General features: G+C 42.8%; 1 protein-coding gene and 4 long non-coding RNA genes across 9 annotated transcripts; 3 read left to right on the top strand and 2 right to left on the bottom strand.

The window, feature by feature from the left end:
• The first annotated feature begins 356 nt into the window (after positions 1–356).
• LOC124194672 lies at positions 357–1,376 on the top strand. Its single transcript, XR_006875018.1, has 3 exons — positions 357–451; positions 562–900; positions 962–1,376. It is a non-coding gene; the product is annotated as an uncharacterized LOC124194672 (long non-coding RNA).
• A 1,181-nt stretch (positions 1,377–2,557) lies between these two features.
• LOC124194677 lies at positions 2,558–3,351 on the bottom strand. Of its 2 annotated transcripts, none has more exons than XR_006875024.1 (4): positions 3,293–3,351; positions 3,092–3,222; positions 2,676–2,973; positions 2,558–2,615 (listed from the first exon to the last, which is right to left on the bottom strand). It is a non-coding gene; the product is annotated as an uncharacterized LOC124194677 (long non-coding RNA). The 2 variants fall into 2 exon arrangements; XR_006875023.1 differs by having other exon boundaries at positions 3,285–3,337.
• Positions 3,352–3,393: 42 nt separating this feature from the next.
• On the bottom strand, positions 3,394–14,620 carry LOC124194675. Of its 3 annotated transcripts, none has more exons than XR_006875021.1 (15): positions 14,499–14,620; positions 13,945–14,073; positions 13,677–13,765; positions 13,442–13,513; positions 12,893–13,224; positions 12,663–12,723; positions 12,411–12,469; positions 12,187–12,232; positions 12,052–12,124; positions 11,806–11,859; positions 11,579–11,645; positions 10,673–11,410; positions 3,664–3,773; positions 3,493–3,582; positions 3,394–3,429 (listed from the first exon to the last, which is right to left on the bottom strand). It is a non-coding gene; the product is annotated as an uncharacterized LOC124194675 (long non-coding RNA). The 3 variants fall into 3 exon arrangements; XR_006875019.1 differs by having other exon boundaries at positions 3,396–3,429; positions 3,493–3,563; XR_006875020.1 differs by having other exon boundaries at positions 3,415–3,429; positions 3,499–3,563.
• LOC124194676 lies at positions 10,433–11,098 on the top strand. The gene is made up of 3 exons (XR_006875022.1): positions 10,433–10,470; positions 10,533–10,899; positions 10,959–11,098. It is a non-coding gene; the product is annotated as an uncharacterized LOC124194676 (long non-coding RNA).
• Positions 14,621–14,720: 100 nt separating the features above from the next.
• LOC124194674 (E3 ubiquitin-protein ligase NRDP1-like) lies at positions 14,721–16,442 on the top strand. Of its 2 annotated transcripts, none has more exons than XM_046588968.1 (5): positions 14,721–14,862; positions 14,953–15,095; positions 15,166–15,322; positions 15,389–15,676; positions 15,736–16,442. In XM_046588968.1, exons 1-5 carry the CDS (start codon positions 14,773–14,775, stop codon positions 16,009–16,011), a joined length of 954 nt encoding a protein of 317 aa, XP_046444924.1. In that variant the 5' UTR covers positions 14,721–14,772; the 3' UTR covers positions 16,012–16,442. The 2 variants fall into 2 exon arrangements, with proteins under 2 accessions (XP_046444924.1, XP_046444925.1); XM_046588969.1 differs by having other exon boundaries at positions 15,742–16,442.
• Positions 16,443–16,720: the final 278 nt, after the last annotated feature.

A 16,720-nucleotide genomic window follows, 5' to 3' on the forward strand; every position in this document is an offset into this window, starting at 1 on the left:
CACGGAGATCATTACGAAAAACTTTTCATACAGTGGTGTAGAGGTTGGGTGAGAAAGGTACGTGTTTCATCATTATCAAACAGGTAAAAAAGCTGCAAGCCATAACCATTTGGTATTCATTTTGATATTGGTTTTTGTCGACCCACCCCCAGCAACTTCAAACTGCAGAAGGAAAGGCCAGTTTGACGCTCGAAGGTCACGGAGATCATTACGTAGAACGTATCATGCGACGGTGGAGAGGTTGGGTGAGAAAGGGACGTGTTTCATCATTATCAAACAGGTACAATACCCGCAAGGCTTAAGAGGTGAGGGTGATCAAAAAATCGTATAAAAAGGAGACGAAAAAGGCCAGAGACATCAGTCGAGTGAGCATCTCCGACACGGCAACAACTGCAGCGCACTATCTGTCACCATCTGCCTTCTTCACCTTATTGCCAGTTCGCATCCATGGGTAAATATTCTGTTTGTTACATTTGAGATTTCTATTAATGCCAATTATTGTCTGTTTGTTAATATGCAAATTCTTATAGAATATTAATCTTGAATTTGTTTACTGTCTAGTTAATAAGGCGTCGTATGCTGTTCATGAGTGTTGTATCGTTGATTGATGGGTCGACCACTGGTGTACTGATGTCTCCTCGGTATGGCGGATACCAAACTGCAACACCGCCGCCTTACTACCCAAAAGCAACTTACGCAACGACCAGTTACTGCACCGAGGTCTACAAGTACTACACTACTACGGCACCGGAGTTTTGTACCATAACTTGCGCTGCCCCGAGCCACTACACTGACGCTTTGAAGTGTTACTCTGCCCTTAGTTACTACACCACCAAGGCGACGGAGTACTTACTACATGACTACGCATGCTGCCCCATCCTACTACACCGATTCTCCTAAGTATAACTCTGTTCTCAGCTACTTATTGCTCCGAATTACCTAAATACTACTCTGTTCCCAGCTGCTACACAGAGGCTCCCGCTGGTTACTCCACCAAAACGGTCGAATACTACACCGAAGCGCCAAGTTTTATTCTGCCCCGATCTACACAACCACAACTGAGGCGGCCAAGTGTGACGCAGTCCAGACTTACTACACAGAAGCTGCTCTTTGGTACTACGTTGAACATAAATACTACACTACAGATACTCCAGTTTACTACACCACAACCTGCGCTACACCTAGCTACAACACCGCTGCCCTCAACTACCACACCGAAGAAGCCGCCTACTTCTTCCAAGGTTCATATGTATTACGTCAGCAATTCTCCCGACTATGTCACCACTACTTAAGCTGCTTTGAACTATACACCGAAGTTCTGAAGTATTTCTCTGGATGTGTTGAAAGATTGCTGAAATACAAGATTGATTGATAAATAACAAGTCCATGTCTCTTTTCTACTTAAGTACCTTTCCTTCTGCTGATAATTGCATGATGTGAGAAAATATTTCTGAGTGCTATGTAAACTTACAAATAATTGATCTTGCAAAATACAACAATAAAAATTCAAACTCATGTTTTACATTTCAATAATATTTACTCTTTCCTTTTTATAAATTTTTTTCTAACATTAAAAAGTTCAACAACCAATATTTTTCTAAAGATTCAAAGTTCCAATATTTTCCAAAAATACAAAGTCCACACACCTATTATTTTCTGCTAAGTCCAGACTTTTGTTTTTGAAAAAAAATTTAAAAAAATTCCCCTTACACGAAGTTTTTAAAAAAATTTTCGTGAAAAATTTTATTGCAACAAAATTTTTTTATTTATCGAATGTTTTATTGCATTCAAATTTTATTTTATAATATTTATACATTTATTTTTCCAGTGGCCCCCAGGGGGGGGGGGCCTGTCGCTTTCTCTACCGCGATAATAACATGATGCAAGTTATATGCAAGTTATTATTTGTTTGGCGCAGAAAGCTTGTTTTATCTAGCAGTTCTCGACTGTGTCAAACCTGATATTGATCAGGTTGCCTCAGTTGTATACTGCATGATTGAATGAAAACTCGAGAGACAACAGATCAAACTTTTCAGCACGCAGTTAACACAGAGCAATTTCATGGCATGGATGAAAACGACAACACAAAAATTTTGAAGTCAGGAACCCAGATGGAACAGCTCAGCTACAACGGCACAGCAACTTCTGGATTACACTGCAACCGCATGCTGCATACAACAGTGTCTTCGTCACACCTTTCACCATTTGGCTGCAACAAGGTAACCACCAGCGTTAAAGAAGTGTTTGTTGTACCTGTTTAAGAAAAGAAAATTATTTTCGAGAAACACAACTGTGTACACATGCATACTCATTATAACCAAAGAATACAAAGAGTAACAGAAAACTACGCAGTCCAACAGAATAACTTTGATATGTGATTCAAAATTTCTATAGCAGCGGAGCAAATTGGTCTACTCTCTAGTCATGTTAACTAAATCTGTAGTACTTTTGCAAGACATTTAATTAAAATAATTACTTTTTACTGTTGAATGGGATGAGACGTACGCCAAAGAACAGGCAGCGAGACACACGAGGCACGCCATTTCGGAAATGTACAGGCACTTCCAAGTCTGAGTTGAATGATTTGGCAAATTGGTTTCTACGTGCTGAATCACCTGTAAATTTTCACATCAACATGTTACATTCAATAACAACATGAAATTAACAATAAATACCTTTTAATTTTCATCGCGAGGAACGTCACAACCAACAACCCATTTCTGCTGCGTCTTGGGAAAAATGGCCGCTATTCGCCCCTGAAGACACTCGCGCACCTGGTGGACATTATTCACAGCCAGTCAGCCACCTTTTGACAGCCATTAGATTCCTGTTCCAAATGACTGAACGCAACGGCTGGATTGCTTGCTTCGAGACAGCACGGCTCAATTGAATTCGACATGCCTTTCGGCTTTCACTAAGTGGCACGAAATGAATCAAATGAGCATGAACACCAGATTACTCCAGCAGCTTTCCCTATGACACAAATACTCACAGTTTTTAGTTTGCTTTTCAGACTTTTTAACTCTTTCAACATAAAAATCTATAATATTAACAGAAAATGTTGGGGGTCAAGATAAAAAATTAAACTTACAATTTTCTGAAGTAAAGAATAATTTTCCTGCCAGTGGCTGAAAGGCAACAGCACCAGTTATCTGTGTTAGAGTATGTACAGTGAGTTGAGTTCCAACTAACTTTGGCATCAAACAGTTAGTCATGTTGAATCTAAAGGAAATATGTCAATAAATATTCCAACATTCATCCAATAAACTAAAGTTAATGCCTACCTTAGTACTGCTTGTGTTTAACATTCAGAAAAATACAACACATGTTGGTATGTGCCCTGCATATGTTCACATTTTTCTCTTAAGCTGCTGCAATAAACCTGAAGATTACCCATGGCCTAGATGATGATATTTTTCATAGCTTTCCCTATGACAGAAAATGCAATCTATGACATCAAATAACAGTTTAAAACAAAAAGAAGAATAATACTTGTACGTCAATGAATTATTTGCTGAAAAACATGTTCAGAAAAACAAACATGTCCACACTGGGGTAGTGACCTACCGAGATCAATAGAAACTTCGGATAATTAGACAAATATTAACCAAGTCTGGGAACAAGTATTTAAACAATTGTGACCAAGACATTATTGGTTTTTACCTGTATTAACTGTATGATGCATTCAGCAGAATGAAGATTTTTAATAAAAGAGTTGGTGGTATAGTGATGATAGGCTACTTGTATGCTACTGTTTCCTTTTCTGTTCCTTCCTACAGGTTAGGTTGAGGAATTTTGAATTTGATCCAGCACACATACGGAATAAATCACAAACAAGTTGCACAGAAATAAACTTGAATTTACTTATGAATTCATCGATAATTTTCATGGAAAAAAAGGAAAACTTTTGACAACCACTCAACACAACAATCCGCCATCACATGAAAACGACGACGCCTATGTCATCTATTGGACAACTCTGACACTCCAAGTCCCAACAATCAAAAACGAAATTTTAGTTGTGTGAGACACAGCATTAAATTTTTGAATCCTAGTGAAATTGTAGATCTTAATAAAAACAGAAATATTACATATTTAGGTACCGATAATGTTTTACCGCACTGGTTATCGAGCTGCAGTTCTGTATGTGCCATGTATAAACTCAAAGCAATTCAGTTCTTTAGCTACTTGTATAACTTGAACAACGCACTTGTATTTGCTTTATTAAACCTAGCTTGAAATCTTGAGATTAGTACAGAGAACAAAGCTCATTTGCTAGTTTTATGCAAATTTTCCGGAAGTATACCGGAAGTAAGCGATAGTGCCTCTACCATTGAGCTGTCGTCAAAATAAACCAAATATTCGTGATCTACGTGAAATTTGGGGTCGATTAGATGTAATTTAAACGAAATCCAGATTTTGGCCAAAATCGAGAATTTTCCTGAGACATAGAGCTGTATTTCACGACGGCGTGACAAAGACATATCATTATAAAAGATTAGTAGATGTACGATGAGGAATTTCAATTGACTAGGCGAAGTTAGACGAGAGATGGAACAATGGAAATAGTATACAGAGCGATGAAAAACGAGATATAATACACTACGATGCAACGATGGAGAACAAATTCATGCGATACATGTCATATAATCACATGCAAAACCATTACGGAGCTGGAGTACTGGCTTCCTGGTCGTCCCCATGTCCGCGGATGTGGCGATGAATAATGGAGACAGATCCCTGGATAGCCATCAGACGGCACTTCCTCCGGAGGCGGCGCCAAGGAGCCGGGGGGATGTTGAGGGCGACAGCAACCGCGTTGTTTGAAGGGAGCCAGGATCCCAAGGCGCCAATAACGAAGGGGAGAGTTAACCCCAGGCAGCTGTATTTCTCTATTTTTCTGGCATGGCCAGCGTCGAGGGACTCAGGAGCGTCGAAGGTGATGGTGAGATCAATTATTGTTGGTGGGTCGGTCGAGAAGATGACTATGTCCGGCCTCAGGGTTGAGCCAGGGAAGACTCTGTTGACAGTCGCTGCATGGCCGGCCCTGGTGATGGTTTTCACAATTTCCGCCAGCACAAGGTCGTGTCGGCGGCCAATGGCCGGAAGATTACTGCGGCAATGGCTGGTCACGTGTGAGGTAGTCTCGGCATCGACCTTGCATCTCCTGCACTTGGTGTTGGGAGCAGAGTAACCAGGATTACCGAGGAGCGGAAGCAGGCCGAGGCGGCTCTTGTGGATGAGATTCCACTCGTTGAATGAGAGGCAGGTCCGATGAGATGAGAGGCGGGCAACGTCGTTAGATGGGTCAAGTAGTAGCCCCCTTGCTACCCTGCCCTGATGCAAGGCATTCGTGAGGGAGATTGTCCAGCGTTTCCGGATGACTGTGCGGAGGCCCCTTACAGCTTTCAGAGAGAGGCAGGAGACGTCGTCGGCGATCACTTTGGTCGATTCATCGCCGGATACATCGATCCTAACCTCGAGTCTTCGTGCTGATTTCCTGGCACGGGACCAGGTATTGGAGCCGCACTTGTAGAAACGGGTGTCATAGAGTCCACCTTCTAACGAGCCAGAGAGGTAGTTAGAAAGAGGCAGCGGATCAGGTGGATTGCCGTCGAATCCCCTGGAGATGTTTTGGCTGAGCTGGGCTCTGGCAGTGAGGCGGACAACCGGATCGTTGCTATCGAGGAGTTGAGTGGCACGAGCGATGATCCAGATGTCCGAATCTTTTGCCAGTTGAGAGGCGCCTAAGCCGCCAGCCCTGCGATCAGAATAGAGGAAGCCGTTATGAGCAGTGTGGGGGACGTTGGCAACGAAACGGAGGAATTCGGCACAGCGAGCATCCATCTCATTGAGAAAACCGCGAAGGACCCTCCCTGTGGCGAGATGATGAGAGAGAGACGGCAGTAGGTGGGCTCTGTAAACCTCCAGTTTTTGCCAAGGCGCCAAGTCAGAATCGGCGACCTTAATCAGCTTGTCGGGCAGATCACAGACGGGTCGAAATGTTAGACGAGTGCCCATGGGGACTCCTAAGTAGCACTCGCTCTCTCCTTCCTCCAAGCAGCGAAGAGAGGTGCCATGAATGTGCAGGAGAGATGAGTTGGTGGCCTTACCCTTGGACAGGGAGAGGAAAGAGCATTTTGCGACGTTGAACCTGAGCCCGAGTTTCGCCGCCACGGCAAGCATGGCGTCAAGAGTAGGCTGAAGCTGATCAGGAGAGGATCCAATGAGGGAGAGGTCATCCGCGTAAGCAGTGGCCTTCAGCAGGGAGCCGAAGAGATTAAAGCCTTGGTTGGTAGGATCCTTGGCGCAGCGGATGAGGGGCTCAGCGGCAAGGTTGAAGATGATGGAGCTTAGTCCATCTCCCTGACGGACACCGGACGTGGGATGAACGGTGACCAGTTCCTTGTTGACAACAAACTGGAAGATGCTGTTGGTGTAGATGTCAGTGAGAATGTCACGGAGCTCTGTCGGGATCGGAAGACTCTGAAAGAGTTGATGGAGGAAATCGTGGGGGAGCGAGCCAAAGGCGTTGGCAAGGTCGAGCCAGCAGATGGTGAGTCGGCTTTTCCTGAGCTTGGCCTGTTCGATGGCCGATTCCAGCAGCATGGTGTGTTCTTGTATTCCATGGACCCCAGGAAGGAAGCCCTTCTGTTCAAATGACAACCAGTCATTGTCGGACGCGACTGCGGTAAGGCGGGATGCTATGGAGCTCGAGAAGAGCTTGTATATGGTGGAAAGCAGCGATATGGGCCTGAAATTGCCGTAGTCGTCAGTAGGGCCCTTCTTGTATACCGGGATGGTGCGAGCCGATTTCCAACAGGCAGGAATGCCGTAGAGCCAGACCGCAGCGTATAGGAGCTCAAGCAGCCGCCCAAAAGGGTCCAGACGAAGAATGTCTTTGTATTCAACGCCGTCAGCTCCAGGAGAAGTATTGGAGGCCCGTTTGAGCTTGTGTGCGACCTCCTGGCTCGATGGTGGAAGTGAGAGCAAGGAGAGGTCGTCATCGGACAGAGGGGCCCAAGAGCATGCGTCGTACGCCGCTTTCGCTACCATAATGTCCGCTTCCGGAGGGCGAGGCTGCTCATAGGTGGCCTTGAGGAAGAGTGTGGCGGACTCGATGGAGCCAGTGTAGCACTGCGATGTCTCGCCCAGAACCTTGCGTACGGCCCTCTTCGGGTATCTTTTGAAGAGTGCTTGGAGTTTGCTGGCCGCCTCCCATCGCTTGGCATTGTTCTTCTGACGGATTCGCTGTTGTTGCCTGGACTGGTGCCTACGCGTGTTGGACCTTTGAGGTGACGTACGAGGAGGACGAGGAGGTCTAGAGGCCTCACTGTTAGATGGGTCGTCTTTCGAAGTGCGAGAGTGCCAGTCGGCAGCGAGATCAGATGCGATCGTGTCCAGCTCAGTCCTGGAGGAGCACTCCATGATTATGGGAGCCCAGTGTTCGTAGAAGAGGTTGGCAGGAGTTGGACCGTCTTCTTCGTCAGGCAAGCTGCCGTCCAGATCGTCTACTCCTAGTTCGAGAGAGGGACTGGAAGCGCCGGAGTTCGTGGTAGGCGAAGTCCCGAGAGGAGAGTGAGGCGAAGAAATTGGCTGGTATGGAACGACAGGGCCTTGGTGAGAGACGCATGCTGGCAGATTGATGGTAGGTGGAGCAGGAGCTCGTCTTGTCGCTGGAGGCGTTGGCTGTGGCCTAGCGTGTGAAGGGAAAAGAGCCGGATGTGGTGCATCAATGCCTGCCAGTGGGAAGTTAGCCGAAGGAGCAGGATCCCGACGGGGCCTGCCAAAGCGTGCCGTGGGGGGAGAGCAGCCCGAGTGTGGTGATGGGATCCATGAGTCGTCCCTTGTCCTTCGAGTAGAGGTGTCATCAGGCGTCTCGTAGTAGGTTGGAGCAGGAGTATGAGCAGGTGTAGTCCTCACAGTATCCAAAGAGGCACAGTTAGTTGCCCCAGCCAGGGCACCATTCCTGCTGGCCTGTTTAGCAGCCGCACGGGCAATGACAGAAGGGTAGCAGCGGTTGGAGCAAAACTTCTTCTTGTCGTTGTGGCAGATGAAGGTATTTCTGCAGGCACTGTTGCCACAGGCTTTCTCCATGTCGACGGAAAGACGGATGGCCAGAGGCTGCCCCGATTCAGTGAAGTAGAGTCGGAGTAGAAGAGTCGGTGTAGTAGAGTCGGTGTAGTAGAGTCGGTGAAGAAGAGTCGGTGTAGTAGGATCGGTGTAGTAGAGCCGGTCAGTTGACGCGGGCCAACGAGCCGGACAAACTGACGGATGAAAAAACCAGCTGACACTGGCCGGAAGGCGGACAAGCTGGCGGAAAATTAATCAGCTGACGCGGGCCAACGAGCCGGACAAACTGAGCGGAGGTGAAGAGTCAGCTGACGGGCAATGAAGCCGGACAAACTGTGATGCTGGAACAACTGGAACGTAGAAACAGCAGACGGAAACAGATGACGGGCTGAATAGCTGGACACTGACACTGGACACTTGGACACTGGACACTGTGACAGCTGACTGGAAGGGCGTTGACGAAAGACGACGGAGTGAAACAGGATTTTGCGGACGGTCCGGCGGAACCGACCAACGCAATCGGGCGGGAGATAAAAGGAGAAATCACGGACGATCTGGCGAGATCGACCAATGAGTTCAAACAAACGGGGGGAATATCCACGGACGATCTGACGAGATCGACCAATGAACTCTCGTCTCACGACACACAGCAATTATTATATTGAACAGGACAAACGGACGATCAAGAAAGAAATATAATAATTGTAAATGTTGCTTTCTTCGGGTTGAAGATCTGGACGACTGCGACGTAAACTGCCAGCTGGCCAGTTTCTTCGTGGTTATTTTGTACGTCGAATGAATATTTGCTGAACTACTGAATAATTTTCTCCCTGCCACATTTCACCCAGAAGCCAATCGCAGATCTCAACAGACGAAATTCCCAGGTGATGATGGACGCCAGTCTAACTTCTACTTCACTTCCAATGTCGTCCAAATTCGCCAATGTCGCAGTAGTAGGAGGGGTGGTGTAGTTTGGTCGGTGTAGTAGCTCTGGTGTAGTATGATCGGTGAGTCAGTGGGAGTTATCCCGCTAGGTGTTGGTCTGGTCACTGAGAGAAAAGGCGGCTCCGCCGGCTTGATTAAATGAGAAGAGGAACTGTATAAAACTTGACTTGCCCAATCACTCGTGCCGAAGCAATTAGGCGAGTGCCGAGTGAGCCTAGTGAGCAATTCGTCCAATTGGTTGATCAGTAACTTCCAATTCCCATATGCCAATATGGTTTCTCAATATGGAGTAGCCGTTCAAGGAACGGTGGCTACTGCCATCTAGTGGCGTTGTTGGCGTGCTGGATAGCAGCCATCTGGCGGAGAAGAGAGATGACTCGAGCCGTAGCGTGGTGCGTAGGGACGAGATTAGCATGGAATGGCAAAATAAAGTATATACAGCAAAGTGGACAAAACTGAGTTCAGATTGAAGAGCACTGCAAGTTTAATGTTGGTGGTGGATTACACAGCACAGAAATCAAGTTTTTCCACTCTAAAAATTCAATCCAGGAGGAGCACCTCTTACACACGTCCGATCGGTTCGACAGCAGACGAACTGATCGTCTGTATAAAACTTGAATTTACTTATGAATTCATCGATAATTTTCATGGAAAAAAAGGAAAACTTTTGACAACCACTCAACACAACAATCCGCCATCACATGAAAACGACGACGCCTATGTCATCTATTGGACAACTCTGACACTCCAAGTCCCAACAATCAAAAACGAAATTTTAGTTGTGTGAGACACAGCATTAAATTTTTGAATCCTAGTGAAATTGTAGATCTTAATAAAAACAGAAATATTACATATTTAGGTACCGATAATGTTTTACCGCACTGGTTATCGAGCTGCAGTTCTGTATGTGCCATGTATAAACTCAAAGCAATTCAGTTCTTTAGCTACTTGTATAACTTGAACAACGCACTTGTATTTGCTTTATTAAACCTAGCTTGAAATCTTGAGATTAGTACAGAGAACAAAGCTCATTTGCTAGTTTTATGCAAATTTTCCGGAAGTATACCGGAAGTAAGCGATAGTGCCTCTACCATTGAGCTGTCGTCAAAATAAACCAAATATTCGTGATCTACGTGAAATTTGGGGTCGATTAGATGTAATTTAAACGAAATCCAGATTTTGGCCAAAATCGAGAATTTTCCTGAACTATAGTTCAGGAAAATTTTCAAAACCGGAAGTACGAAAACGTACAAAAGAAAACATGAACTTTACCACAAATTCGACGAGGATCACGAATATGTGGTTATTTTGTGCGTCGAATGAATATTTACTGAACTACTGACTGAAATGGGAAAACCGGAAGTAGAAAAAAAAACATATTATTAAAAATCTAGCAAGTGAGCTTTGTTGCTGAAACAAAAACTGACAGTTATCACCCAAAATTTTTTTGAAGTAGCATTGAGAAATATCTACAGAGATGTTTAAAGTTGACGTAACTAAACTGATTCTGACAGGTAAAAATGATCAAAGGCTATGCTGTCTAGTGTCAGAAAGAAGAAACGTTTTAAAGTAACATGAAATGTCCGCTGTAACTCGGTGACACTCAATTGAAAAGAACTGACAAACAAAGGTAACAAATAACTTTGATACTCACGTAATATTCTCCATGAAAAATTTCATCGAAAAGCCACACGCAGCATCACACATCAAAAAAGACGAAATCCCCAAGGTGATATTGAACGCCACTTCAACTTCTACACTGAGGAGAAGGCAATCAAGACAGATATCCGTTCATGTTGTCTGCAAGTGATTCCAGACGTTTCAGCACCTGGGCAACAGTGCTGGAGAATAGATTGCTGAAAGTGATAACACCCAGTGTTGGTAAGGTAGACCTGCCAGTTATTCAGAATGTGTTCCTATTCATTGTAGCATTCTATTAGGCTACATACTACAAGGCAACAGCAAATGTAAAGTCAATCATAAACGATGGTGGAGGTGAAAAATCCTTTCCACACAACCCAATCTGACAGAGACTGGGCATATAATTAAATGAATATCACATGTACCATTAGAAAATTTAGGTGCATAACAGCCTAAGTTAGCTTTAAACTTGAGTTTATAGGTTACAACCAACTCAAGCATCTTGTTAGAACAGCAGTTTTAGAAATGAAATAATCAAATAAGCAGGCAGATTATACACACATAGTGATCATGTTGTATTATGCAATTGGAAAAGGAAACAGAATCAAACACAGATCATAAGTCTATCTATTGTTACTAATTTCTCCCATAATGACACTAATTTCCCAGTAACATTTTCGTCCATACTGCTGTATCGGAACTTTACAATAAACTTCGCTCCAAATCCAAAGACCTTCAAAACTGCGACAAACTGAATGACAAAAAAAAAGTTTTAGAATGATTTATAAAACATAAAGTAAATGTCTAAGCGTAGACATTCAGATTTTATACAGCCAATATTAATGGTTTCATTAAGGTCAAACGGTAACTCGTTTTCATCAGACTGGTAACAATTTAAAGTGATATGAACTCAAATTACCTTGTGCAAGTTTCATAGCTCCATACCATCCCACAGACGTTAAGCAACGGATCGAAAATTAACACACCTAAAATATGGAATAACGTTAGGAGAAAACTAATCTCTTTACACCAACATGTCTATCTACTATCAGGGACTCGAGTGGGTCTTCATAGTTATCAGAAACACAGGAAACATTTGTCATCACAAAATTTACAATGAAGGTTTGACATCAATCTCTCTATTACCTCAGGACTCCTTAAGCCGACACTATTAGATCCAGCGTCTCACCGCATATATCCCTATTAAAGAAAATCAAATGATAATATTGAAATTTATCCGGTTGCCCAACCCCTTGCTTTAAGAAAACAAAGCAAGAAAGGCCTCAGGGACTCGCTTTAATGTTGCAAACTGAACAAAAAGAAATCTGGTGTTCAGCAATTTCTTTACAAAATATCATTTGCCCAAGATCGCAATAATCGAACCATTCTTACCTCGACAACAGGGATTTATCAAGAAAACGTATATAAACAAAATCTCCAACAATCCAATAGACCGTAGTCAGACCTAGATATACCAAATTATTAAATTAGATAAGAAAAATTTAACCAACAAACAACACAACATACCCAATAACATGCTCGCCAAGTACTCCAAGACAACCGACCGAGCAACCTAAAAAGACGACAAAATAAAATCATCGTTAAGGTGCAGAAAGCAGTAGCTCAAATGCAGATTAAGATAAATAATCTATCAGGGACTCGAGTGAGTCTTCATATAATTGTCAGAAACACAGGAAACAATTGTTCATCATGATATTTACGTTTAATTCGTTAACATATTGAGCTATTACCTAATATCCTATGAAGATGGCGCCAAAAAAAAAAAACACCGAACAATAAACCAGTCCATCTGAACACACAAAAAACACAAGTTATTTTCATGAATTTGTCCGGTTGCCCAACCCCTTGCTTAAAAAAAAAACAAAGCAAGAAAGGCCTCAGGGACTCGCTTTAATGTTGCAAACAGGACAATAAGAAACCTGGCGTACAATTGTCTCCTTAAACAAACCTGTTTGCCGAGTCTCGCATTAAAAAAAATTTACCTTGTGTAAAATGAACTCCTCGGATTCCAATGACGTTGACCAAGAAGCAATACCACATTACCTACAGAAAAAAATAAATCTATAACATCAGTTTGTATCGCTGATATCGTCAACTCAGTTAAAGATCAAAAGGAAGGCAGAATGAATCATCATGGAACTCGGAAAATGCTTTTAAGCGTTCTCATCATTTCAATTTACGTTAAACATTACAAGTAATTCTCTCTACTCACTACGTAGATCATGAAATCACCAGCATCTCGAAACGAAAGAAAATGAAACTCCAGTTTTTGGCCCAGTAGCTCAACAATCGACGGCGGTTGTTAAACAAGACAATCTGAATAAACGAACCAAACAAATCGTCAATATTTGTTTACAGCCGATTAAATGATATTAAAAAGCCTGAATTATCAGGGACTCGAGTGGGTCTTCATGGTTGTCAGAAACACAGGAAACTGTTGTTCATCACAAAAATCCAAAAGAAACCATTAAAACTGTCCATTTACCTAAGAATCGCAAACACCTTCATGATTGTATCTCATCTAGTGTAATGCACACCCACTGCCTGCAAAAAAATAAAAATAAACACCATTAAAATGTTAAATCTTCCTGTAAAGTCAAAACAAATTGTCTCAAACCGAGGTGATCAACCTCTGCAATAAATACAGATCGAGCATAAGTGGTTAGACGTTTAATTTATGAGATCCTCTAGCACCGGAATACTACATGTGCGTTAAACCGGTGACTCTGAGGCTCAAATGCAAATGTAAAAATAACTATACCTCCTCCATTGGCTCCATAGCCGTAACAGTCGACATCCATCCTCCACGAAATGTCTTGGCATGGAATCTTCTCTGTAAAAACGATATAACGTTAAGGCGAGGACTAGACCAAAATGACGACAAGTCACTCGATACTTTCAGCACATTTAGTAATCAGGGTACATATTTAGGTGTCCTAAGAGTGTCATCAGCAAAATCCAACAGCATATTTTACATATATGATAAGAAAACCAACCTTTATTCCTCGATTACATTCAAATCAGCGAATTCTGGAAGATAGGTTACAACCAACCGGTGCAAAACCAAGTGAGGTCAGAAATCAATCTAGACATAATTGATCATGAAAATCTACAAACCATTTCAGTGTGATACTGCTTTGGTCTACACTTCAGAATATTGCGATAGAGATTTAATCAAAATATTAATTTAGGTACACTAAATTTCATTGTAATCCTAGGGTCATCAGGACTATTTACCCATATACAATAGGAATTCGTTTTTACCTTCCAAACTAGTCGTCTTCAAGGCACCAATGTAGCCTAAATGCATGATTTGTCTCACAGCCCTTCAAAAATTGTTTCCGATCCTTGCACTCATCTGCCATCATCCCTCCTGGCATTGAAGATATCAACCTAAAATGAACAGATTAAGAGATATAATCAAACCTGTTCCTACATGAGGCAAATTAACAACTTAAATTGACAAGTTAGTTACTAGACAAGAGGAAATTTCATTCGCCTCATGACCGTTACTGCAACATTGATTTCAGACTGAACATGGAATTTCACTTAAAACTACTTATTATCAAACTTGTCCATTTTAACCAAAGAAACCCCAGACCAACCTGAGGCTTCTTTCTCTATAATATACTTCTTAGAGAAAGTCGGTTTTATTAGACTTCAACCTTACCAAAGCAATACACATATAGATATTAAAAATGTTCAGGCTAATTACTGTGTTAAGAGCGTTAACCATATCCTACAACTACGTTTTCAAAACTTAAATGAGAAACTAAAAAATTAGAAAACCCAGAATAACCACGTGTTGATCAACTTACATGTTCAGCATTTGAAGGATTGGTTTGAAATGAAAAGAAGTGACGTTGGCACTTCCATATGTAAACTTCGTTCCCTAACCGTCAGACTGCGTTTTACGGTTTAATTTTTCTACCGCCCGATGGCTCTGCAACACCTTGTTGTTGCATTTATTTAGGTACGTCAATTCTGTTCCCCCTTTATTAAAAAAGAAAGAAACGCGAACTCTTACTGAGAAGCAGGTGTGTTTACTTAATTAGGTCAAAGTTTTCTTGGCCGTTTTGTTAACCAAGAAAAATGGGAATTGAAATAAATCGATTTCAAGGAGAAGTTGATGAAGAATTGTTGTGTCCAATTTGTAGTTCAGTGCTCGAAAATCCGTTACAGGTAATAATGACAGTTCGCTTCCAAAAGCGAGAGTAGCAATAAAATTTCCCCAGAGGGAATGTGATGGATTTAATAGACTTGTAATTTCAGGCACCCAACTGTGAGCATGCATTTTGCTCTGCTTGCATTCACGAGTGGCTCTCGAGACAGCCAACTTGTCCTGTCGACAGACAAAACATAACCCCTCCTCAGCTGAGACCTGTTCCCAGAATACTTCGGAACCTACTATACAGGTTGGTGGTTTGGAAGTTTGAAACCTTATTATCAGTATGAAATTGTACCATTTCTCTATTATTTTTCTAGACTACAGCTCACTTGTGATAACTCTGTTTATGGGTGCACTGCAATATTGAAACTAGATGCCCTGGAGTCTCATGTACAAGAATGTGAGTTCAATCCAAAGAGACCGGTGCCATGTGAGCTCGGCTGTGGGCTAGTTGTGCCAAAAGACGAGTTGAAAGTAAGTGGGTTGTTTTACAGGTTACAACTTTAAATAGTACCTTATTTATGTTGATTGCATTTCCAGGAACACAACTGCGTGCGAGAGCTGCGCTCGTTGATGCAGGCCCAGCAATCGAAACTAGTTGAGGTGCAGGCGGAAGTAGCCGAGGGCAAATTTCAGATGAGCGAACAGAAACGAGAACTGCAGCTGCTGAAGGACTACATGCTAGCCATGCGGAACGCCAATCCTTCGCTGCGGATTCTGGCAGATCAGATGGAAGCCGACGAAGTGAGACGCTGGGCCGAAACTCTACCCAAGGCGAGAGTCCTGCGCTGGGGTGGCATGATCTCGACTCCGGACACGGTGCTACAGGTAATATCCTACAGTTGGCGAGCTCAATACATTCAATCAAATACGATAACCTTTTAAAGTTGCAGGCAATGATCAAGAGAGCCCTTTCCGAATCGGGTTGCCCACCGCACATCATCCAGGATCTGATGGAAAACGCCCACGAACGGCGGTGGCCGACGGGATTGTCGTCGTTGGAAATCCGCCAGCTGAACCGGCGTCAATACGAGAACTATGTCTGCCGGAGGATTCCGGGCAAACAAGCCGTGGCCGTCATGGCCTGCGACAACGGACATATGAATCCAGATATGATATTGGAACCGGGTCTCATCATGATTTTTGCTCACGGTGTAGAGTGACACCCCGGAATTCTTGTCAGATTATTAATCCAACAACATGTTTGTCTTCAGTGTCCTCGCGACCGGCTGGACCACTCCAGCGAGCTGACACTAATGAATTTGTCCCTTTTGTCCTTTAGTTCAGAAGCAGCAGTCCTCTCAACTTACTTAAAAGAATCTGATTTATCTTTTTTCGAATTGTTTATCGTCATCAGTTACTTTCATTGAATCGTGCTCAGTTTGGGGGCTAGGTGTAGGTTTTTATTTGAAATGTTTCTCAATTGGTGTCCCCGCTCTTCGGCGGTTGTAAATGTTCGATACTTGATTAATGATGGCAAAAATCTTGTTTTCTTTCATCATCAACTTTTATGTGCAAATAATGATAGTATATTCCGCCGATGCTGCGGAATAATAAATAATAAAACAATAACTGAGAAGTCAATCGTATGGTATAGACAGTGTGTGTTTGTGTGTATTTTTTTTTTATCTTTTCGTCGATTATTTTTCTGTTATTATCTTTTTCAAACCGGGTTTACTTCTTCTCTCTTTTCAGTTATAATCACATCATCGTCACACATGTTATGTAACATTTTTGTTTTTTTCAAAGTGTGGAAATGGGTTGAGGGTTGGGGGTGGATTTTTTGGAGATGTAATCGCACTACATCACATAGCCATGCTCATCCGAGTATTTAATCACATCACTCAAAAACACTTCCTCTTTTTTAATGAA

The sequence above is a fragment of the Daphnia pulex genome, chromosome 5, assembly GCF_021134715.1.
Source record: "Daphnia pulex isolate KAP4 chromosome 5, ASM2113471v1".
In the NCBI taxonomy this organism is placed as follows: domain Eukaryota; kingdom Metazoa; phylum Arthropoda; class Branchiopoda; order Diplostraca; family Daphniidae; genus Daphnia; species Daphnia pulex.

Bases quoted from the DNA above. Each gene is read 5' to 3' on its own strand.
- LOC124194674 (XM_046588968.1), top strand. From the start codon at position 14,773: ATGGGAATTGAAATAAATCGATTTCAAGGAGAAGTTGATGAAGAATTG. The intron at 14,863-14,952 runs GTAATAATGACA...TTGTAATTTCAG, and splicing joins TGCTCGAAAATCCGTTACAG to GCACCCAACTGTGAGCATGC. The intron at 15,677-15,735 runs GTAATATCCTAC...AACCTTTTAAAG, and splicing joins CTCCGGACACGGTGCTACAG to TTGCAGGCAATGATCAAGAG.